Genomic DNA, 24,159 nt, shown 5'->3' with positions numbered 1-24,159 from the left:
AATAAATGACGTTTTGCCATTCGTGCACCCAGGTTCGTCGTTGAGCACACCATCGCAGGCGCTCCTGTCTGTGATGCAGCGTTAAGGGTAACCGCAGCCATGGTGTCCGAGCTGATTGTCCATGCTGCTGCAAACGTCGTCGACCTGTTCGTGCAGATGGTTGTTGTCTTGCAAACGTTCCCATCTGTTGACTCAGGGATCGAGACGTGGCTCCACGAGCCGTTACAGCCATCACAAGCGTTAGCAATTCTACCAGATGACTTGTTCTTTTAGTCCTTTTTTCCTTGTCCATATTCTCCTAGTATGTTTCTTTCTCTTTATTTTCCTACTACCGAATTCCAGCCCCACATCACATTTAAATTTCCAGTTTCCTTAGCTATCTAAATAATTGCTCCTACCTAACCATACGTTCCATCAATCTCTTCGTCATTTTTGGAACTCGTTGGCACATAAACTGCATTACTCTAATGGGTTTTGACAGTAAGCCGAATCAGTCCTTCCGAGGAGCATTTTTTTTTCAAATTTCTTCACATTTTTGCTGAAGCCATTTTGCCTTACTTTCCCTGCACTTCCTACTTTTTATATTACTAAGTGAAATATTACTATTGGAGTATGTTCCTGAACATTTTTGCACCACCTCCTTTCGTCGATCAATTGAAATATTTCTTCTGTCATCCTAGTTTTCCTCGCAGTTATCCTCCTTGTACCTATGTTTGTCAGTCCAGCTTCTATGGCTGCCATTTTTAAAGATGTCCATCCCTCTTCAACTGAACTGTTGTTGTACTCATTATCACAGTATATCTAACCTCAGAGGACGTGAAACGCATCTCCTGCTTCTTCAGTACTTCAGTGTCCCACTTCTTCGTACACTGATTCGTCCGAACGAGTCTTGTAAGTTCCAGCGCTCTTCGTCATTACTAAATGTTGATCGGGAATCACATCAGTTCCCGTGCAGCCCTCATAATACAATATCTGATTCCGAAATCTCCGTCTGACCGTGCTGTAATCCAGCTGGACTCTTCAAGTGTCTTCGCGCCTTTTCCTAGTATACCAGCTCCTTTTGTGATTTTTGTACAGTGTATTCATTATTACTAAATTAGGTTATCATTTCCACTTACATACTGAGTTACCCGTTCACTGTCCTCATATGCTTTCTCCATCCCTTCAGCTTCTGCTTGTGACGTCGACATGTATATGTTGTTGCTGTTGTGGTCTTCAGTTCAGAGACAGGTTTGATGCTGCTCTCCATGCTACTCTATCCTGTGCAAGCTTCTTCATTTTCAAGTAACACCCTACATCCTTCTGAATCCGCTTGGTGTATTCATCTCTTGGTTCTCCTCTACGATTTTTACCCTCGATGCTGCCCTCCAGTACTAAATTGGTAACCCCTTGATGCCTCAGAACATGTCCTACCAACCGATCCCTTCTTCTAGACAGGTTATGCCACAAATTCCTCTTCTCCCCAATTCTATTCAGTACCTCCTCATTAGTTACGTGATCTACCCATCTAATCTTCAGCATTCTTCTGTAGCATCACATATCGAAAGCTTCTATTCTCTTCTTGTCTAAACTATTTATCGTCCACGTTTCGCTTCCATACATGGCCACACTCCATACAAATACTTTCAGAAAAGACTTCCTGACACTTAAATGTATACTCCATGTTAACAAATTTCTCTTCTTCAGAAACGCTTTTCTTGCCATTGATAGTCTACATTTTATATCCTCCCTACTTCGACCATTATCAGTTTTTTTTTCTCCCCAAATAGCAAAACTCATCTACTACTTTAAATGTCTCATTTCTTAATTGGCATGTATATATGAACTATTAATGTTGGCGTTGGTATGCTGTCGATTCTGAGGAGTACAACGCTATCACTGAACTGTTCCCTCTGCTCTGATTTCCTATTTATAACAAATCCTACTCTCACTATTCCGGTTTCTGGCGCTGTTGACATTACCGTATATTCGCCTGACCAAAAATCGTTATCTTCTTTCTATTTCGCTTCTATGGTTTTTCTAGCATTTCCCTTTTCACGTTTTCTAGCTTCCCTGTAACGTTCAAAATTCTGACATTCCTTGCTCCGATTCGTAGTGTATTATCCTTCCGTTGCTTATTCAGTCTTTTTCTCATGGTTACCTTCCCCTTTGTAGTGACCTTCCCGAGATCCAAATGGGGGACTAATGCGGAATCGTTTTCCAAAGGAGAGATAATCATGACACTTTCTTTGCACCATAGGTCACATGTCCTGTGGATACATACTGTCTGTCTTTCATGCAGTGGTTTCCGTTGCTTTCCACATCCTCATACTGTTGATCACAGCTGGTTCTTCCGCCTTTTAGGGACAGTTTCCCACGCCAAGGGCAAGAGCTTGTCCTGAAATCTATCCGCTCCTGCGCCCTCATTGACAAGGCTTCGGTCGGTATTGCTGAAGATTTTTAGTAAAAATTTAAGCAGTGGTTTGGTCGAACCCTTTCGGCAGGGCGTTCTGAATGCCAAAGACTACCTCTACACTACGTTCAACGATTTTGCGTGTCATGTTACGCAGGGGCCATTCTAATTTGCTCTGTATCGTTCCAGTTTTAGTACGTGTAAAGCCGAAGCGAGTACAACTGAGCGCAAAATGTAGACGTATGAATAAAATAAGATTAGCCAAGTATTCAAGGCTTACCAGGTGCAACAGGTGCCTTGAGAAATCAGCCTTAAGTGGGTGAGCCAGTCCCACGGTCTGTGAGAGCGACATTTGTGGAAAATTCCGGCTTGTCGGCTCCCTACTGGACAAAAGACATATATTCGTACTCGTGTGAACGGTTTCTACTCATAATGGTGTAGTGGTGGTGGCTAAGAGAATGCGATAGGGGTGACTAAAGTTGCAAAATAATCCTCCTGCTAAGGATTACAAGCATGTCGATGATTTGCGAGAAATTTAAGCCCGTCAGGTACATCTATATCTACATTCATACCCATCCAGGCACCTTACGGTGTGTGGCGGATGGTACTTCTGCTCTTTTCCCTTCTCCCCTACACCACTCGCCAATGGCGCGAGAAAAGAATGATTGTCGTTAAAGCTCGGTATCAGATTTAATATCTCTGATTTTCATGTTCCGTATTTTTCGTGATAGGTATGTGAGAAGACGTAACATGTTTCTCCGTGATGCACAACTCCTTTATGGTAGCATCTGCCAGTTGAGTTCGTTGATCATTTCCGTAAGAGCACTGCGCTTAATTTTCGATCCCACGATGAAACATGCCTCTCTTTGTTACCCTTCTCTATCTCGTTTATTAATTCAACTTGATAAAGACCCCAGATGATGAAGAATACTCAAGAATTGACCGTACAAGCGTTTTGTATATCACTTCTTTCGTGGATGAATTACATTACTTAATATTCTTCGAATGAATCTCGCCTATTTACGGACCCATTAATGTACCAATTATGAGATGCCCACAGGTCTTCCTGCATTTCCCTGTAGTCATCTGGCGTTACAAAAAGATAACAGCGACGTTGTCCTCTAGATTACTTATGTTCACTGCAGGAAAAAAAAAATGTAACACTCTCAAGGACTGTGTTCAGTGGCACGAGGATGAGGGTAATATGTCCACACTGAGGGGCTGTACTGTCTGTGATTCATTTGCCACGGTCATCGGCGATCAGAAAGCTTGTCAGAGCGCCCCAACGTTCCTCCAGGACGGCTCACAAGGTCTTTGAAACTATGTGGTGGGCAGAGCTTCTTCGCCATCGCCACATTGCCTTTTGCCACACGACTTCGTAGAGCAGTACGTCAGCCACAAACGAAGCTCCAACCAGGAGCCTCCAAGAATGAGCCCACGGATTCATCACGACTTACTTATCTCGATCCCTGAGGCATGTAAGTAACAAGCAGCAGGTTAATTCGTACTTTAAGACCGTCACTGCTTATAGTGATACCATAATTAACGGATTCTTCTCGGTGGTGTTCTGCAGCGCTCCTCTATGAGCCTCTTCACCAATTTTACCATGGCAATGGGAAGCAATGCTTTCCTAAATTTGTAAGTGGTTTAGTTTGCACCAGAGTCTACAGATACATTCCCATGCCCTTGACATAACATTTCAGTATGTAAAGTCCGCTCCATAATGTCGTTTATTGTCCTCTCTTATAATAGTACTGTCCTCCCTTATAGTAATTACAAGAGCTTCATTTGAATGGTGGCAATATTAAGAATGTTGTTTTAATTCCAACCTGAATTTGTTGTCCAATATTTTAAATGTATGCTTCTGACCGCTAACTTTATTTAACTGCTTGGTGAAAATGTCACAGACAATTTTGTATGTACGTAGGTACTTTTCTTTAGGTATAGTCTATTATCCGGAGTTGCCGTTCTGTGATTGAACAATACGTTTAGATAGCATTCGATACGTAATTGACAAATAATAAGGTCAGTTAACTTGAAATACAAGAGCAGAAGTACTTTCTTAACAGCATACATATTGTTCCTCATTGCATGCTAGTCAAACCTATAATTGTTACAATGTTCAGCTCATATGGGTACAAGAAGAGCATGTGATGCCTCATGTGGACGCGGTCGGGATCATTACGCTGGCCTGCAGACAAGCATTGTTGCTACGGATAAGTAAGGTTAAACTGTTAATTGCCAAACACTGTTAAAGAACTAGAGACTACTATTTCTCAACGTTGTTTTCTATCCACCAATAACCGATTCTGTAAAACGAGATATTTACTTTCGTTCCAAAGAAGAATTGGTAGCTTTACAGCTACAGTGATTTTGACTCTGAGTTCACTATGTTTTACAGCTCTGCAAGCAATGTTCCATATTATAATTAAAGTGGTCCTGTGAAAGCAAACCATGACTTGTAATTTTTTCTATGCATTAAAGCACACTCTAAAAGGCTATTTGGATGTGGCACAACTGCATTCATTTTCTACCAAGTTTTGAACACAGATCCGCCGCTTATATATAAGTCCTAAGGTACGCAACCAGTTAGCAATGTCTGTGCTTGCTAACAGTTATTCGCTCCAGATCTTCTTGTCTTTCAGTTAGCCAGGCGCTTACCAAAATGCAAGAAACAATATAATTTCGACAAGTGGATTTCCACAATGTTGCACATTTAAAGACAGTCACGTTGAAAAGACTTACAGCTGCCGAGATAAATCATTTGGCTTTGATACCAGTTTCTATCAGACATTATCATACTCAAGCACAAGAACCATTATTTTTAGCATTACTGTGCCGAAGCAATCATGAACGGCTAGTGAAATAATCTGTTACAGTTCAGCAGATTTCAAAGTGGAGGAAACACTGGAATCTGTGTTTTGAACACGAGTTTCTTTGAGAAATAAAAGTTCACCCTTCCTTAATGTTGAATCAGTTTTAAGAAATGTTAGACATTACAAAAGCCGGTGCCAGTCTTACATTCTGATGTTACAGGCAGTTACATCTTTTTCACATGTTATTGACAATGATTCACCTGTAGTTATTCAATCCGATATTCAGGTTGATGCTTCATCATTTAGTATCCAACAAGTATGTAGTAACGAAGGTCCACCACCATCTCCACAAGCGGTACTACGCGATCAGCCTGTGAAACGTGTAACACTACTGTTTGCCATGAAGTTTCATATCGGCGCACACTGTTCCAGAGTGAAAATACAATTTGGAAGAGGATAATTATGCTTGAAAATATGTTTTCCTTTTTAAAAAGGAATTAAGTATTTGTGAATTTCTGACACTATTGACAATGCTTGAATTTCGTGGAAATATGGAAAACGCAAGCTCTAAGAGTACAATGGCTGGTGCGCCCGCCAGGAGAAACCTCTGCAGTGCTTCGAGGATGCGCGATATCTCGCAACAGACACGCCCCCAACGTTGATAGGCGAGGCATAGCTTTGTGTAGAATTTCGTACTTTTTCTGAGTATACATAATTGTGGATTTACCTCGAATCAATTAAAAAGTTGAAGTTGATACTCGAAAGGCGGTGCTCGTCATTTCGGGCGTGCCCCAGGGAAGAGTTGGTTGGTTGGTTGGTTTGGGGAAAGAGACCAGACAGCGTGGTCATCGGTCTCATCGGATTAGGGAAGGATTGGGAAGGAAGTCGGCCGTGCCCTTTCAGAAGAACCATCCCGGAATTTGCCTGGAGTGATTTAGGGAAATCACGGAAAACCTAAATCAGGATGGCCGGACGCGGGATTGAACCGTCGTCCTCCCGAATGCGAGTCCAGTGTCTAACCACTGCGCCACCCCGCTCGGTCCAGGGAAGAGTGTTAAGACTCTTACTGTTTATGTTTTGCAGATGACTTATCCGTGATGAAGCGCTGTCTGAAGAAAACTGTACAAATGTCAAATCATATCTTGACTATAAAGTGGTGGAAAGAGTGGAACCTTACTTAAATGTTTGGGAATGTAGAACTGGTAAAGCAGGTGGGAGACCGATTGATTGGTAGAATACTGGGGAAATCGGATCCGTCAGCAAAAGCGATTTCTTACAAAACTCTCGTGTGACCCGTCCTAGAATTTGCTTGGGAACGAACCCACTAGTTGCAGTTTTATTTTAGTTGCAGTTTTATTTTTCCTTGAAATGCCACGACCGGTTTCGGCCCTCAAGGCCACTTCTCCAGTGGCTACTTGCCTATCGTCATGACACGAAGACCAGTCGAGGCATTTAAAATAAAAATTGCCACGCAATAGTACAGTTGTGCAATCTGCCCCACAGTGGTCCATAAGCTGGATGAAAAACCCATCGTTGAAAATTTCTCACCTTTTTGGGCTAACCACAGATACTGAACATATACTAATTAGGGCAGCACGAAAGGTCGTAAGTTTATTTGAGTCACTGGAGAGCGTTACATAAATTTTGAAGAATTTGAACTGGCGGACTCTTGAAGATATTCGCCAACTATCTCGCGAAAGCTTACTTAAGAATTTTCAAGAACCATCATTATAGAATTTAGTAACCGACAACAGTCCCTTACGTATCTCTTCCGTAGGGATAGGGAAGACAAGAATCAAACTGACCCTGTGTATATTCAACAGCGCACTTTACTCATTATTCCCGCTCGCCATAAACTAATAGAACGGGAAGAAACAACGTAGGAAAGTACCCACTTCCACGAACTGCACAGTTGTTTTAAAATTATCGATGTAAGTCTAATGGTAATCAGCAGCACGAACTGTAAAACTCCTGCAATATTTTTTGCACAGTGCTTCATGAGTCCTTACGTTGAGGAATACCAGGGCTGTTTTTTTCTGTTTCGAGCGAAGGTACCTGACGAGAAGCTGAAAGGATTTTCCGTGAGGGTTCGAATACTTGTTGCTTTCTTTTTCACCTCTCGACGGAAACTTATAGGCGGCGGCCACTCCTCTTTGTCATCTTCTGTCTGTAATCAAGGTCGGGACACTTCAAGTGTAACGACAGCAAATTATCTACTTGCTGCTCTGTTTGCAGTTCATGGCTGTGACTTGGAGGATGATTGCGTCCTTTTTTCCTTTTTTTTTGCAGTGACTGACCTCGAGTTACCGTCTCCAGAGAATGCAGCTCATTTTGGCTCACTGTTTTCGTACCGCATATCAGAAGATTTCAATATCTTGCGGCCGTAGTTCGTGGTGTAGCTGCATCTAGCTCCTGGCGGTCTCCGTTTCGATTCCCAGCCAGGTGGGAGATTTTCTTCGCTCGGGGACTGGGTTAGTGTACTGTCCCCTTCAATTCATCTCATGTTCATCTACGCACGAGTGCCGAATTGGCGTCAAGTGGAAAGGTTTGTACTAGACCGCCGAACTACCCCAGACAGGGTCTCCTTACGATACAATAGCTTGCGAAAAACACACTGATGAAAAAAATCGCAATATCAAGAAGGAGTTGTGCGACATAAACGAAAATTGGTAGGCGTGTTTCTATATCTGAATTATGATGTCTGTTCAAATCTCGGGCCAGTCGCAAAAAGGTGGCGCTATTAGCGCCACTATTAGCATGCAAATCAGGCTTGCTTTACATACACGCTGTAATGGCTACGAAGTCTTTCGCGACGTATTTCTTGAGTAAAAATCTCTCGGTGTACATGCCGCGTCAAATCAGGATAAATCTCCAAGCTTTCGACCACTACCTCCATGGTCGTCGTCAGAGCTAAACTGACTGTCGTGAACTAGCGAGGTTCCCACTTTTATATGCAAAGGACGGCTACTGATTGGCTGGAATACGTCAGCGATATGGCGCGTAGCGAAGTGGTGCCCTCTATTTCCATAGATGTAGTTGCTATCCCGCGTTGCTTGCAGCGCCATCCCTTGAATCAGGAGGTAAAGTGCGAGAAGTTTTCCTCTGCGATTTTTCTTTATCCAGTGCACTCTTCCAAGTGTTGCTAAGTGCATAGCCGTTGTCTCTATTAAAGTTATTATCGCTAAGTCTAATTTCGACTGCTTCCCGGATCACAGAGTCCCAGTAATTCGGTGTGTGGGCTATTACTCTGGTTTCTTCAAATAAAATCTTATGCTTGTTAAGCAGGCTATGTTCAGCCACCGCTGATTTTTCCAAATACCTGTATTTCAGGTGGCGTTGGTGCTCGATGCAGCGGTCGGCAACGGTTCTTACAGACTGGCCCATGTAATTCTTGCCGCATTCGCAAGGAATAGTATAAATTCCCGGCACTCTTAAGCCGAGACCATCTTTGACTGGTCTCAACATTTCCTTAATTTTCCTAGGTGGTCGGAAAACTGGTTTTATTCCTTGCCTCTTCAGGACTCTGGCTATCTTGCTCGTTGTAGCACCGCAAAAAGGAAGACGCGCTATGTGTTGGTCCTCTTCTTGTATGTGGCCGGCATCGTGTCTTACTTTCTTGGACAATACTGATTTAATTTCACCGGCAGAATAACCATTCCTCTTGAAAACAGTCGTCAAATGGTTAATCTCGGGACCGAGGTGGTCCTTGTCGGAAATAGTCCTGGCTCTGTGTACTAAAGTATTCAGCATAGCTCTCTTCTGAGACGGATGATGGAAGCTATGGCTATGCAGATGTAAGTCTGTATGGGTTGGCTTCCTGTACACAGAATGGCCCAGTCGTCCATCCGGCTTTCGCTCTACCAACACATCTAAAAAAGGTAACTTCCCTTCCTTTTCTACCTCCAATGTAAATTTTATGTTTGGATGTACACCATTCAGATGTTCGACGAACTGCTGCAGCAAGTCGCTGCCGTGTGGCCAGATTAAAAAAGTATCGTCGACGTATCTGTAGAAACACGATGGGCGGAGGTGAGCACTGCTCAGGGCTCGTTCTTCGAAGTCCTCCATGAAAAAATTCGCTATTGCTGGTGACAGTGGCGAACCGATGGCTGTTCCATCCGTCATTTCATAATAATTTCCACTGTATAAAAAATAAGTGGTCGTCAAGGTATGCCGGAACAACTTCAAAATTTCTGAGGGGAAATGAGCAGCCAACAGTTGTAATGTGTCATCCACAGGTACTTTGGTGAACAGAGAAACCACGTCGAGGCTGACCATGATATCACTTGGGCCTATCTTCATCTGTTTTATGATATCAACAAACATCTTTGAATTTTTAATATGATGTGGGCAGTGACCAACTATAGGCGCCAACAATTTAGTTAAGTGCTTTGCAAGCTTGTACGTAGAAGAGCCAATAGCGCTAACAATCGGTCTCAACGGGACGTTCTCCTTATGAACCTTTGGCAAACCGTACAGTCTTGGTGGCCTAGGTGCTCTCGGCCGTAAGTTCTTCACCAGTTCGTCGGAGAGGCCAGAGTATTTTAGTAGCTCCCTTGTCTTCCTGCTGAGCGCCGATGTGGGATCCCGTCTGAGAACCCGGTATGTGCTGTCCTCCAGTAATAATCCAACTTTCTTATGGTAATCTGTAGCATTGAGGATTACCGTGGCGTTCCCCTTGTCAGCAACACTTGGAAGAGTGCACTGGATAAAGAAAAATCGCAGAGAAAAACTTCTCGCACTTTACCTCCTGATTTAAGGGATGGCGCTGCAAGCAACGCGGGATAGCAACTACATCTATGGAAGTAGAGGGCACCACTTCGCTACGCGCCATATCGCTGACGTATTCCAGCCAATCAGTAGCCGTCCTTTGCATATAAAAGTGGGAACCTCGCTAGTTCACGACAGTCAGTTTTATACACGCTGTAATGATCGTGAGCGTTAGTTAGCTTTGAGATTGGACGGCATGAGTTGTTAGTTAAGAATGCCTTTAAGGCAACAAAGACGCCGTTATCAACATCGCACTGAGTTTGGAAGAGGTCATGTAATAGTGCTACGAGAAGATGGATGTTCCTTCTGTGATATTGCAGGAAGACTTGGCAGTGATGTAGCCTCTATACATGACTGATGGCGGCGGAGGCCACGAGAAAGTACGTTCGCAAGAACACCGGACTCGGGACGGCCACGTGGCACTACCGAGACGGAAGACCATAGTGGTCGGCGTGTGGCTCTGGCGCATCGCACTGCATCTGCAGCAGCAATCTGAGCAGCGGTTGGCACCATTGTGACACAACGAACTGTTACAAAACGTTTACTTCAACGGCAGCTCCGAGCCAGATGCCCTGTGGTGCGCATTCTACTGTCCCAAAATCACTGCCAATTACTTCAGTGGTGTCAAGCGAGCTCATTAGAGGGCCGGGTGGTGGTCTGTTTTGTTTTCTGATGAAAGCTGATTCTGTCTCGGTGTCAGTGATGGCCTTGTGTTGATTAGAAGGAAGCCAGTTGGGAGCCTGCAACCAACTGTCTGCATGCTAGATACACTAGACCCACTGCTGCAGTTATGGTCCAGGGTGCGATTTCGTATGATAGCAGGGGCACTTTCGTGTTTATACCACGCACCCTGACTGCAAAATCGTACATCAGTCTGGTGATTCGGCCTTTTGTGCTACCATTCATGAAAAACCTTCCAGGGGATGAAACTTCCTGGCAGATTAGAACTGTGTGCCGAACCGATACTCGAACTCGGGACCTTTGCCTTTTGCGGGCAAGTGCTCTACCAACTGAGCTACCCAAGCACCACTCACGCCCCGTCCTCACAGCTTTACTTCTGCCAGCATCTCGTCTCTTACCTTCCAAACTTCCACAAGTAAAGCTGTGAGGACGGGGCGTGAGTCGTGCTTGGGTAGCTCAGTTGGTAGAGCAATTGCCCGCGAAAGGCAAAGGTCCCGAGTTCGAGTCTCGGTCCGGCACACAGTTTTAATCTGCCAGGAAGTTTCATATCAGCGCACACTCCGCTGCAGAGTGAAAATCTCATTCTTCCAGGGGATGTTTCCCAAATGGATTACGCTCGGCCACATACTGCTGTCATAACCCAGCACGCTCTACGAGTGTCGACATGTTGCCTTGGCCTGCACGATCACCAGGTCTGCCTACAAATCGAGAAAATTTGAGACGTCATCGAACGACAACACTAGCGTCATCCACAACCAGACTTAATCGTCCCTGCATTGACTGATCAAGTGCAAAAGACAGGGAGCTCCATCGCACAAACGGAAATCCGGCACCTGTAGAACACAATGTATCCGCGTTTGCAAGTTTGCATTCGACAAACTGGCAGTTGCACTAGTTGTTAGTGTACCAGCATTTCATATTTTCAATGGCTTATCTAGCACGTACGTTTACTTTTGATCTTGCAATGTTAATTACTTAAATATGTTACCTAACCCACTGTATTCCTAAAATTTCGTTACTCTAATTACTTTCTGTTGTAGCGATGTTTTCGTCAGTGTAATTACGTTTTGTGAGATTTAGTGTTTTGAAATTATCACAAAGGGCCAAGCTATAACAAAAATCTCTTCGAACCAGTAACGTGTCTGAAAATATTCTGCAACAAAAGACAGTATGTGACATTGTCGAACTTATTTTTGACGCAGAGCAACACGGAATCTGCTTTTGCAGGATATCACGTATGTAAACGAGCTGTTTCTTATGAGTGACGCTTTCCTGAGGAACTACTTTTTATACAAGAACAACATGTTGTTTAAGTTCATAATGAGCTGTAAGACTCTGCAACAGAGGGACGTAAGCGATTTGGGTCTAATTCTGTATACTTCTTCCATTTCCCAGCTCTCTTTTCTCTCAAGTTTCAGTACATCAATCATAAGTATTGTCATGATGTGTAAGGGACGGCCAAATGAAAACGAGACTAATGGGAAAAAGTAAGTAAACTGTTAATTGTTTCAAAAGTAGTCGCCGTAACTGTTAACATCAAAAGAAATCGCCTTAACTGTTAATACATTTATTCGACTGTGAGACAAGTGCCTTCATTGAAAAATATTTTCGGTTGGCTATGGAATAGTGATTGTTCCCAGACGTGCGCCTCTTCATCCGAAGCAAATGGCCACGTACGTCTATCTCCAGGGTTGCAGAAATAGAAACACAGCTTGGGGAGACATCGTGACATTATAGAAGATGTACAAGGGCCTCTCAACGAAACTTCTGCAGCATACTCGAAACAACCTTGGCAACAAGTGGGCGGCCATTAACCTGCAATAGAATGATGCCGTCTGTCAACATTCCTGAATTTTTAGAGTTGATGGCGCTCTTCAGTTTTTGCAATATGTCAACGTACTGCTCTGTGTTAATTGTGGCGCCGTGTTCCAAAAAGTCAATGCGCAGTGGGCCCTTGCAGTCAAGGAAAAGGGTCATCGTAACTTTCGTGGAGCTGTCATGCCTGTTTGTTTCCGTAGCCAACAGGACACATTTTTCCAAGAAGGCACTTACCGTCCTGTCTCACAGTGAGACAAAAGTATTAACAGTTTTGGCGATAAATTTTGAAATAATAAACAGTTACACTTATTTTTTCCATTTGTCTCTTCTTCATTTGACTGTCCCTTACATCTCCTCTTTCCAGCATTATTCTCCCCTCCTGCCAGTAACATCAACTGTCATTTGACAAGCACGATAGAAAAAGCGTGTAAGCACTCGATCGTGTTACAGCAAGGTCACTCAAGACTTTCCTTAGAATTCGGCGACGTAAAATTCCTAATTTTTCAGATTGATTGTGCTCGTGCTCATTGGCTCCAGGTGAAGGAGAAACAACTAGATGGGTAAAATCCTTACAAGGGAACCTCCCCATCGCAACCCCCTCAGATTTAGTTATAAGTTGGCACAGTGGATAGGCCTTGAAAAACTGATCACAGATCAATCGAGAAAACAGGAAGTAGTTGTATGGAACTACGAAAAAAAATAGCAAAATATACTAACTGAGTAGTCCATGTGCGAGATAGGCAACATCAAGGATAGTGTGAGATCATGAACGCTTATTGGTAATGATGACAAGGAAAGCCATTTGGTTTTTCAGTGAGACAAAAGCGCTTAGAGTCTGAACATTAGTTCAGCTGGACAAGGACGTGATATGAAGTCAGGCATAGCCTTGAGACAACAATCCCGGCAACGCTTCAGGCAAATCTAAATCAGAATGTACGACGGGCAGTTGATTCCTACTTCTTCTAAATGCACGTCCAGGGCCTTAATCACTGTGTCAGTTCTATCGGCGGAAACTGATGTCTCTACAAACGAGAAGAGACAGCCAGTCAACGGGCGTAATCAGGAACTACCTGGGAGGAAATCCCTGTCTTTTAAGTTCCAGAGTTACTGCGGTAAGGAAAATGTACCACGAGTATAATGATTCTCTAAACCAGACATAATTTCTCTATGGCTGGTGCTCTAGTCTAGATTCAATCACATGTGAAAAATACTGACTTTTGTTCTTTATGAGAAATTTTCACATGATACAAAAGTGTTTTGTGACCTCATTAGTCTCTAGTGTACGATGCTACGGATGATTGTACAAGGTGAATCACCTACAACTTGCACTGCAAATATTGCGGAAATGGAAAATGCTATTGATGTACGATTTTCACAGAATGGGATAGTTGTCAGCGGCTCCTAGGGTTGCTTGTCAGGGTCTCGTACTGTTAGCCAGTCAACAGATGATAATACACACACCAAAAAAGGTTTGCATCACCCCAGTTCTGAGAGTTCCGGAACCTGTACAGAAAATTGGAATAGAGATCAACATAAACATCATTTCCGCCCTTTTTATTGCTAATGAAAACCACACATTGCATGTTATCCCACCATACAGCGAGACCTTCAGAGGTGGTGGTCCAGATTGCTGTACACACCGGTACCTATAATATCCAGTAGTATGTCCTCTTTCACTGATGCATGCCTGTATTCGTCGTGGCATACTATCCACAAGTTCATCAAGGCACTGTTGATCCAGATTGACCAACTCCTCAACGGCGATTTGGCGTAGATCCCTCATAGTGGTTGCTGGGTCACGTCGTCCATAAACAGCCCTTTTCAATCCATCCAAGGCATTTTCGATAGGGTTAATGCCTGCAGAGCATGCTGGCCTCTCTAGTCGAGCGATGTTGTTATCCTGGAGGAAGTCATTCACAAGATGTGCAAGATGGGGGTGCGAATTGTCGTCCATGAAGACGAATGCCTTGCCAATATGCTGCCGGTATGGCTGCACGGTCGGTCGGAGGATGGCATTCACGTATCGTACAGCCGTTACCGCGACTTCCGTGACCACCAGCGGCGTACGTCGGCCCCACATAATGCCACCCCAAAACAGCAGGATACCTTCACCTTGCTGTACCCTCTGGACAGTGTGTCTAAGGCGTTCAGCCTGACCGGATTGCCTAGAAACAAGTCTCTGACGATTGTCCAGTTGAAGGCATAAGTAATACTCATCGGTGATGAGAACGTGATGCCATCCTGTGTGGTCCATGAGGCATGTTGTTGGGTCCATGTGTACCGCGCTGCATGGTGTCGTGGTTGCAAAGACGGACCTCGCCATGGACGTCGGGAGTGAAGTTGCGCATCATGCAGGCCATAGTGCACAGTTTGAGTCGTAACACGACGACCTGTGGTTGCTGGAAAAGCATTAGTCAACATGGCGGCGTTGCTGTCAGGGTTCCTCCGAACCATAATCCGTAGGTAGCGGACATACACTGCAGTAGTAGCCCTTGGGCGGCCTGAGCGAGGCATGTCATCGACAGTTCTCTCTCTCTGTATCTTCTCCATGACCGAACAACATCGCTTTGGTTCACTCCGAGCCGCCTGAACACTTTCCTTGTTGAGAGTCCTTCCTGGCACAAAGTAACAAAATGGTTCAAATGGCTCTGAGCACTATGGGACTTAACATCTGTGGTCATCAGTCCCCTAGAACTTAGAACTACTGAAACCTAACTAACCTAAGGACATCACACACATCCATGCCCCAGGCAGGATTCTAACCTGCGACCGTAGCAGTCGCGCACAAAGTAACAACGCGGATGCGATCGAACCGCGGTATTGACCATCAAGGAATGGTTGAACTACAGACAACACGAGCCGTGTACCTCCTTCTTGGTGGAATGACTGGAACTAATCGGCTGTCGGACCCCCTTCGTCTAATAGGCGCTGCTCAAGCATGGTTGTTTCCATCTTTGAGCGTGTTTGGTGACATCTCTGAACAGTCAAAGGGACTGTGTCTGTGATACAAAATCCACAGTCAACGTATATCTTCAGAAAATCCGGGAACCTGGGTGTTGTAAACTTTTTTTTGACGTGTGTAATACAAAGAAATTGCATTTTTGTGCAAACGTACACTTTTAAAATGGAGCAGTGCCTATTGACATTAAGAAACTAAAAGTAGGGTAAATCAAAATGTAAGTGGTGTTTGTTGCAGGTTTCGAATGCGAGTCGTTTGCGAGATATCGTATTTTGTAAAGTTCCCACACCGACACATGTAAAATACCTCTGATAGCACAGTAAAGAACAACAAGTAGATACACTAGCTGTGAGGGTTCTGACCAGTAACGAGTCAGCTGACCATCACAGGTTGTGTTCAAAATAACAATCGGCAGCGGCAAAACGCTTCCAGTCTGGCATGGAACGACTGCTCCACAAGTGGGGAGATGGCCGAGCAGGCTGCAGTATTATGTCGTTGTGTATCGTCGGGTTTAGTTGATATGTCCTTGTAGACAGCGTGTTTCAGCTCTCCCCACAGATAAAAGTCTACAGGCGTAAAATACGGGGAATGGGTCGGCTATGGTACAAGTCCTCTGCGTCCACTCCAACGATAGGGAAACAGTTTGTGAAGACATGTAGTAGTAATTCATGCACTATGGACTGGACATCCATTACGTTGGTACCAGAGGTTTCTCCTAGTCTGAAGAGGAACATCTTCTAGCACCCGTGGAAGATGGTCTGTTAGGAGGCTGCGATACTTGTCCGCATTTAATATTTCAGATGTGAAAAACGGGTCTATGAACTGATGGTTCACTATCAAACATCATTTGTTTACAGTCGATGGACGCTGACGTTGCATCTGACGAAGCCAACGGGGATTGTCAACAGGTCAATAATGCATGTTTCGGCGGTTTATCTAGCCACGATTGGTAAATGTGGTTTCATCACTAAACAAAATGCATGAGACATCAGGAATATCCAGTCTTGATATCCGTGTGTAGACGTCAGCACGATTTTCGTAATCGTTTCCACGCAGCTCTTGTTCGAGAGAGATGCGATAAGTGTGGAACCTATTGCGAAGGAGAATGCGTAGGACACTTGGCTGACTCATGCCACTTCCTCGTGCGATTGCGCTGGAGGTAACGTGCGCATCAACTGCAACAGTTGTTTCCGTCGTCCATTGTTTCGTTCTGTTACGTTTTCTAGGTTTTACACTACCACTTTCACGTAACTGGTTGAAGAGGTTGGTAGACAATTGGTGAGATGGTTGACGTCTATTGGGATATTTTGCCGCATATACTGTACCAGAACGAACTGCATTCTACCTATTCCCCACATACATCATGAGCAACTCGGGTTTTTCTGTATTGGTAAATCCCATTGTCTACTCACGATCGTCCGGTCGGTGTGGTCGTGTGGTTCTAGGCGCTTCAGTCTGGAACCGCGTGACCGCTACGGTCGCAGGTTCGAATCCTGCCTCGGGCATGGTTGTGTGTGATGTCCTTAGATTAGTTAGGTTTAAGTAGTTCTATGTTCTAGGGGACTGATTACCACAGATGTTAAGTCCCATAGTGCTGAGAGCCATTTGAACCTTTTTTTTTTTTTTCTACTCACGATCTACTGTCTGGACTGTCACACACTAACCCACTGACAAGTCGCAATGCACTCAACAAACACGCAAGCACTCTGTAAACAAACATAGCAACATCGTACATAGCAACTACGCAGGTTGAATGGTGCAAACAAGGGTCGGTGTGAAAAATTTTCAAAACACGATATCTCGTAAACGATTTGCACAACTTTTCGATTGTCGATGTCAATAGGCATTGTTCCGTTTTAAAATGTGTGTATTTGCACAAAAAATACACTAAGTACTATTAAGTCGGTTGATTGCCTAACAATGCCAGCCCCTGACTACCAACCCGTTCTGTAAAAAGCGTACATCAATAGGACTTTCCGTTTCCGCGATATCTGCGGCGCAAGTTGTAGGTGATTCACCCTGCATAATGTGATCTCCTACTTTAGATCTATTAGAGTTGTTTCTACAGTGAGTGACTCTTTCAGTCGCTAATAATCGAGGGGGAGGAAAAACAGTGAGTAGAGATGGTGTGTTATTTCAGTTGGAAAGGATGGAATAGGCTTCATTGAAAACATCAATCTGGCATTCGACTTAAATAGTTCAAGAAAATACCAAAAGCTTATAAAAAATTGGTTCACTGGTGTATGTCTACTCTTGACATCAGCATTAGTAGCAGAAAATTTTGCTCATTGGACTCTGAGATCCGATACTACAGTCGTTAACTGGATGAAATTTTAGCTTCTACTTTCGAAATAGCGGCGGTTGTCGAGGACGCTACCCGACATTTGCCTCCAGTTAATTTATTATCATCTACGTCGCGAGAAATTGAAGCCGGCCGCGGTGGCCGAGCGGTTCTCTGCGCTTCAGTCCAGAACCGCGCTGCTGCTACGGTCGCAGGTTCGAATCCTGCCTCGGGCATGGATGTGTGTGATGTCCTTAGGTTAGTTGGGTTTAAGTAGTTCTAAGTTCTAGGGGACTGATGACCTCAGATGTTAAGTCCCATAGTGCTCAGAGCCATTTGAACCATTTTTGAGAAACTGAATAGTAAGACGGAAACGAAAGAAATACATTTTGAACCGGTCGTCAATCAGGTAAAGATCTAGAATGAGATTTTCACTCTGCAGCGGAGTGTGCAAGGTTCGCAGGAGAGCTTCTGTAAAGTTTGGAAGGTAGGAGACGAGGAACTGGCAGTAGTAAAGCTGTGAGTGCAGGGCGTGAGTCGTGCTTCGGTAGCTCAGTTGGTAGAGCACTTGCCCGCGAAAGGCAAAGGTCCTGAGTTCGAGTCACGGTCGGGCACACAGTTTTATCTGCCAGGAAGTTTCAAGTAAAGATCTAATTTAATTCACGTCCGCCTGTTACTCAAACAACGCATTTTTATAGCCCAAAAATATTTTCGTCTCCTTTGTACCACCATCAATGAGTACTTTTATTCCCGTCTTATTTTTTATAATCAGGATGATTGTGGATGTACACAGACTGAGAAGAAAACGCGAAGCACGCGGAAGACATAGTCGGATGTGAATGTAACTTTGTGCACGTGCACATCATCGATGAGTATGTAAATGGCTCAAATGGCCTTGACCACTATGTAACTTAACTTCTGAGGTCATCAGTCCCCTAGAACTTAGAACTACTTAAACCTAACTAACCTAAGGACATCACACACATCCATGCCCGACGCAGGATTCGAACCTGCGACAGCAGCGGTCGCGCGGTTCCAGACTGTTGCGCCTAGAACCGATCGGCCACGCCGGCCGACTTGTAAACGGTAAGAGCATCAGTTATCTGTGAGAAGTAGAACGGCCACCAGACCACATTAATATTGTTCTTGCTTCAGGTCTGGAAGGGTACATTGGGTGATCACTATAAAGGAGACGCAGATACCGCGTACTCGAATGAGACAGCGTTATCAGTACATAATAGACTTTGAGAGGGGCCTTATTGTGGGTCTCTATTTGGTTGGCTGGGCGAATTGTGCAGAACCCAGATTTTTGGCTCGATGTTGGACTGCATGGGAACGAGAGCGCAGGCATACTTGTCGTCAAGTATCCGGTCGACCACCGCAAGGAAGGATTGCCTTATTCTGCACCAAGCACATCGTAACCCCTTCACATCTGGGCTTCCCTTCCGAGAACACGTAATGGACTCTCTGCAACGTAGAGCGTCGTTTTAGTCAATTGGTCGGGGACTAGCAGCAACCGGGCTAGAGAATTAGCGTCCCATGCCTAGGCTACTGATGGCACCACAAGACAAACGGCTGCGTTTGGAGTGGTGTCGTTAGTGGGAAGCATGGACTGCTGATGAACGGCGTTGCATCTACATCTACATGGATACTCTGCAGATCACATTTAAGTGCCTGGCAGAGGGTTCATCGAACCACCTTCACAATTCTCTATTATCCCAATCTCGTATTCCGTAAGAGCTCCGATTTCCCTTATTTTATGGTTCAAATGGCTCTGAGCACTATGGGACTCAACTGCTGAGGTCATTAGTCCCCTAGAACTTAGAACTAATTAAACCTAACTACCCTAAGGACATCGCAAACATCCATGCCCGAGGCAGGATTCGAACCTGCGACCGTAGGGGTCTTGCGGTTCCAGACTGCAGCGCCTTTAACCGCACGGCCACTTCGGCCGGCCCTTATTTTATCTTGGCGATCGTTCCTCTCTATGTAAGTCGGTGTCAACAAAATATTTTCGCATTCGGAGGAGAAAGTTGGTGATTGGAATTTCGTGAGAAGATTCCTTCGCAACGAAAAACGCCTTTCTTTTAATGGTGTCAATCCCAAATCCTGTATCATTTCTGTGACACTCTCCCATATTTCGCAGTAATACAATAGCGTTCAGCGGCGAATCGCAGGTCTGCGATACCCCCGATGACTATAACCGGTTATTACGCTGGTGAGCTGGAGAAAGGTGCCATCGATCCCGTGTTTTCGAGGGGCACGGCGGTGTGTCGTGGTGTGGGGAGACTTCGGGTATGAATTCAAGTCACGGCTGACAGTGACTGAGGGAACTCTGAGGGCACAACGGTATGTCACGGACGTCCTACGTCCTCTTGTGTTACCTCTTATGTGACATTTTTCGACACGACAATGCTCGTTCGCGTATGGAACGTGTCTCTATGAGCTGTCCGCTCGAGGAGGTATGGCGAGCAAGATTCCCAAGTCCGTCCCAGACAGAGCACATGTGAGACCAGCTCGGACGTAAATTCCGTCCCAGTGCCAGGTCAAGGAGACAATCTGAGCAGCCGTCTTAGCCTGTTTGCAGATGACGCTGCCGTTTATCGACTAATAAAGTCATCAGAAGATCGAAACAAATTGCAAAACGATTTAGAAAAGATAGCTGAATGGTGCGAAAATTGGCAGTTGGTCCTAAATAACGAAAAGTGTGAAGTCATCCACACGAGTGCGAAAAGGAATTCGTTAAACTTTGGTTACACGATAAATTAGTAATCTAAAAGCAGTAAATTCAACTAAATGCCTAGGTATTACAGTTACGAACAACTTACATTGGAAGAAACACAGAAAATGTTGTGGGGAAAGCTAACCAAAGACTGCGTTTTATTGGCAGGACACTAACAAGGGAACCTCCCCATCGCACCCCCTCACATTTAGTTATAAGATGGCACAGTGGATAGGCCTTGAAAAACTGAACACAGATCAATCGAGAAAACAGGAAGAAGTTGTGTGGAACTATGAAAAAATAAGCAAAATATACAAACTGAATAGCCCATGTGCAAGATAAGCAACATCAAGGATAGTGTGAACTCAGGAGCGCCGTGGTCCCGTGGGTAGCGTGAGCAGCTGCGGAACGAAAGGTCCTCGGTTCAAGTCTATTCTCGAGTGAAAATTTTACTTTCTTTATTTTCGCAAAGTTATGATCTGTCTGTTCGTTCATTGACGTCTCTGTTCACTGTAATAAGTTTAGTGTCCGTGTTTTGCGACCGCACCGCAGTACTGTGCGATTAGTAGACGAAAGGACGTGCCTCTCCAATGGGAACCGAAAACATTTGATCGCAAGGTCATAGGCCAACAGATTCCTCCACAGGAAAACACGTCTGATATATTCTATACGACACTGGTGACGGCATGTGCGTCACACGACAGGAATATGTTGTCGACCCACCTAACTTATACACTTCGCGAATGGGTAAAAAGATTCTTCTACCTTGCCCGATTTAGGTTTTCTTGTGGATGTGATAGTCACTCCCAAAAAAGTAATGAAAACATATGAGTTTGTCATGTAAACCGAAAATAAAAAAATTAAAATTTTCACTCGAGGGAAGGCTTGAACCAAGGACCTTTCGTTCCGCAGCTGTTCACGCAAACCACAGGACCACGGCGCTCCTCTGTTCCCATTAGCCTCTATATTGCCTATCTTGCACATGGACTACTCGGTTTCTTTATTTTGCTTATTTTTTCATAGTTCCACACAACTTCTTCCTGTTTTCTCGATCGATCTGTGTTCAGTTTTTCAAGGCCTATCCACTGTGCCAACTTATAAACTAAATCTGAGGGGGGTGCGATTGGGAGGTTCCCTTGTAAGTTGTTGTTGTTGTTGTTGTAATTTTCAGTCGAAGACTGGTTTGCTCCAGCTCTCCATTCTGGTCTATCCTGTGCAAGCCTCTTCATCTCCGAATAACTACTGCAGCCTACATCCTTCTGCATCTGCTTACTGTATTCATCTCTTGGTTTCCCTTTACGATTCCCTCCCTACTGAATTGGTGATCTCTTGACGCCTCAGAATATGTCCTACCAACCGATCTCTTCTTCTAGTCAGGTTGTTCCACAAATTTCACTTCTCCCCAGTTCTGTTCAGTACCAGCTAATTGTTAACAAGTTGAAGACATATGTGTATCGCATAAATGTCAGGGTTAAGAGGCTAACATTCGATAAAAGTGCAAACAAAAAGTCTTTTGAGGAACAAGGTAATATGCGGAAGGTGTGTTAGTAACAAACTAGGGCGTTTTAGTTGTCAAGGTTTTGATTCAACCAGGGTTCCTTGGAGGAGGTATACTGGTAAAAACTCATATCGTTTTGTAACGTATATTTGGCCAAAGAAATCTTTGCCGCTTGATAAAGTAACAGATTGGACGAGAATTGATCTACACATTCAGTCTCCAGTATTCTTCTGTATAGCACCACATTTGAAAAGCTTCTATTCTCTTCTTGTCTGAACTGTTTATCGTCCATGTTTTTCTCTCATACATGGCTACGCTGCATACAGATACTTTCAGAGAGGACTTCCTGACACTTAAATCTATACTCGGAAATTTTAAAAAAGTATATACTCTACATTTTCCAGCACCTTCAAGTTGCATTCTTTTTCCAACTCTCGTCCGTCAGTAACACGCTCCCGCGAATAATGCAGACTCGTAACGTTTCGATACGACGTTCTCTGCATAAGGCTTCTCTTAATTTCTCAGTGTCCTCTGTCAGGTCAAACCTGACATGCACCCCACTCACTGGAACAGTAATCCAGTTTAAAGCTGAGCAAGCTTTTTGAGTTGCATCTCTACGCATTTAACGGTTTCTCAGTATTCTACTAACGGGCTGTAGCCTAGCCCCTGAGTTACCATCGGTCTATATAATTGTTCAGTTTCTTACTTACATGATTCGTCAATGGCAGCAGCTATTTGTATGGAGCAACCTACTCCAACTGTTAGACATAAATCTTATAGGCAAAGAAAACTACATACTCAGCCAGTCCACAATTTGGTAAAGATCTGATTTATCATGAAAATTCAGGTCCATGACTACGTAGACAGTACATCTTTTTAGACCGCAAAGAAGTGTAGGCGCCTTTGGATCGTCATAAGTGGGTACTTTTATTTAAGTTTTATTCTTTAGAATGCTAGGTTCTGTAGGAGCTTCTTTACAGTATTATATAATTTCCCATAGCTCTTTCCTTGGGGCCTGTCCACATTTGGATGCTCATCTGTCGCAGAAATATACACAGAGGCGCGGTACCTGTTTTTAGTACAAATACTGCCGAGTTAGGACAGATTAGCATCCAAAAGAGGACAGGTACCAAGAGAAGTGTAGGAAGCTACGTAAAAGTGTAAACAAAGTCCCACAAAAGTTGACAGTCCAAAAAATTAGACATGAGTAATATTTTTTTATGAGTGAACAAATTTAGACTATAATATGGTGTTTTGTTTGCGGAATAGGCATATATGAATTCCCGTAATTCAGTCCGCAAATACAACAGTTGTTAGGACTTCAAAAAAAACATTGATATCTGATGTAATGTTTGAGTATCTTCTCTTATGAGCGGAAACGACTGAGGATGCAGCTCAGTGTTATTCGCCGAAACACAAAATACGTAAAGAAGGGTCAAGCGCGCCTGAGACACGCTTGCCAGTGAAGGACTTCCTATCCAATAATTAGCGAGATAGATCGAAATTAGGACCATGCAGACGGAAATAGTATTCACTACAAATACGTACCTTCATCAGAGAGAAGCGCTGGTCGTCAGTGAGGTCGAGCGCGTCGGGTGCCATGATGCCGCGGTCAGCAGGTCGTCGTCAGAGAGAGTCTACGGCCGCGTTCTGTCACAGCCGCAAGCTGACTGGCGAAGCGGCGGGGCTCAGCCAACCACATGCCGTGGGAGACGGCAGCGCCGCGCTGCGGCGTGCGAAAGTATGATCGATGCGCATGCGCAGAAAGCGCCTGCGACTTCCCAGGCTAATGTCCGTTTCCATCCAGGGCGCACTGCAGACACAATCGTAATGAAACGATGGTAACAGGTTGCCGCAGCAGAATAGTCAAACTCGAGAGCAGCTGATGCGAAAGATCGTATACACCATATTGTAGGGAACAGAAAGGCAAGTCTTCGAAACCATAGTAAGTGGGAAAACTGCAACTGGTGTTTGCAAAACGTTGATCCTATAACGGTTTTATGTGTTACACTAAAATACTGCTAAATTGTACGACGCGGTTTACCTAAAAGGTGGTCTCGAAAGCACACAAGGAATGTCAGTGTGAATGTATACAAAATTACTCTCTCGATTTTCTAGTTTATGTTATTTTACGTATTATTGCGACGGCTCCGTTAGTCGTCTTCTCCAGGTGCATCGAGAGCAAACGTATCTGGACTTTAAACCACGCGCCATACAACATG

At 44.3% G+C, this 24,159-nt stretch overlaps 1 protein-coding gene and 1 non-coding gene across 2 annotated transcripts in view; both read right to left on the bottom strand.

Moving 5' to 3' along the window:
* Positions 1-23,622, bottom strand: part of LOC124617679 (SEC14-like protein 2) — a 264,785-nt gene extending 241,163 nt beyond the window's left edge. The window contains exon 1 of the mRNA XM_047145285.1: positions 23,486-23,622. Within this exon, the coding sequence (XP_047001241.1) occupies positions 23,486-23,539 (54 nt within the window). The 5' untranslated portion in view covers positions 23,540-23,622. The remainder of the gene's footprint in view (positions 1-23,485) is intronic.
* Positions 2,506-2,611, bottom strand: LOC124554964. Its single transcript, XR_006968500.1, has one exon. It is a non-coding gene; the product is annotated as a U6 spliceosomal RNA (small nuclear RNA).
* Positions 23,623-24,159: the final 537 nt, after the last annotated feature.

This window comes from Schistocerca americana, chromosome 1 (assembly GCF_021461395.2).
Source record: "Schistocerca americana isolate TAMUIC-IGC-003095 chromosome 1, iqSchAmer2.1, whole genome shotgun sequence".
In the NCBI taxonomy this organism is placed as follows: Eukaryota; Metazoa; Arthropoda; class Insecta; order Orthoptera; family Acrididae; genus Schistocerca; species Schistocerca americana.
Note: the sequence above shows the minus strand (reverse complement) of the source record. Positions and strands in the feature narration are given on the sequence as shown.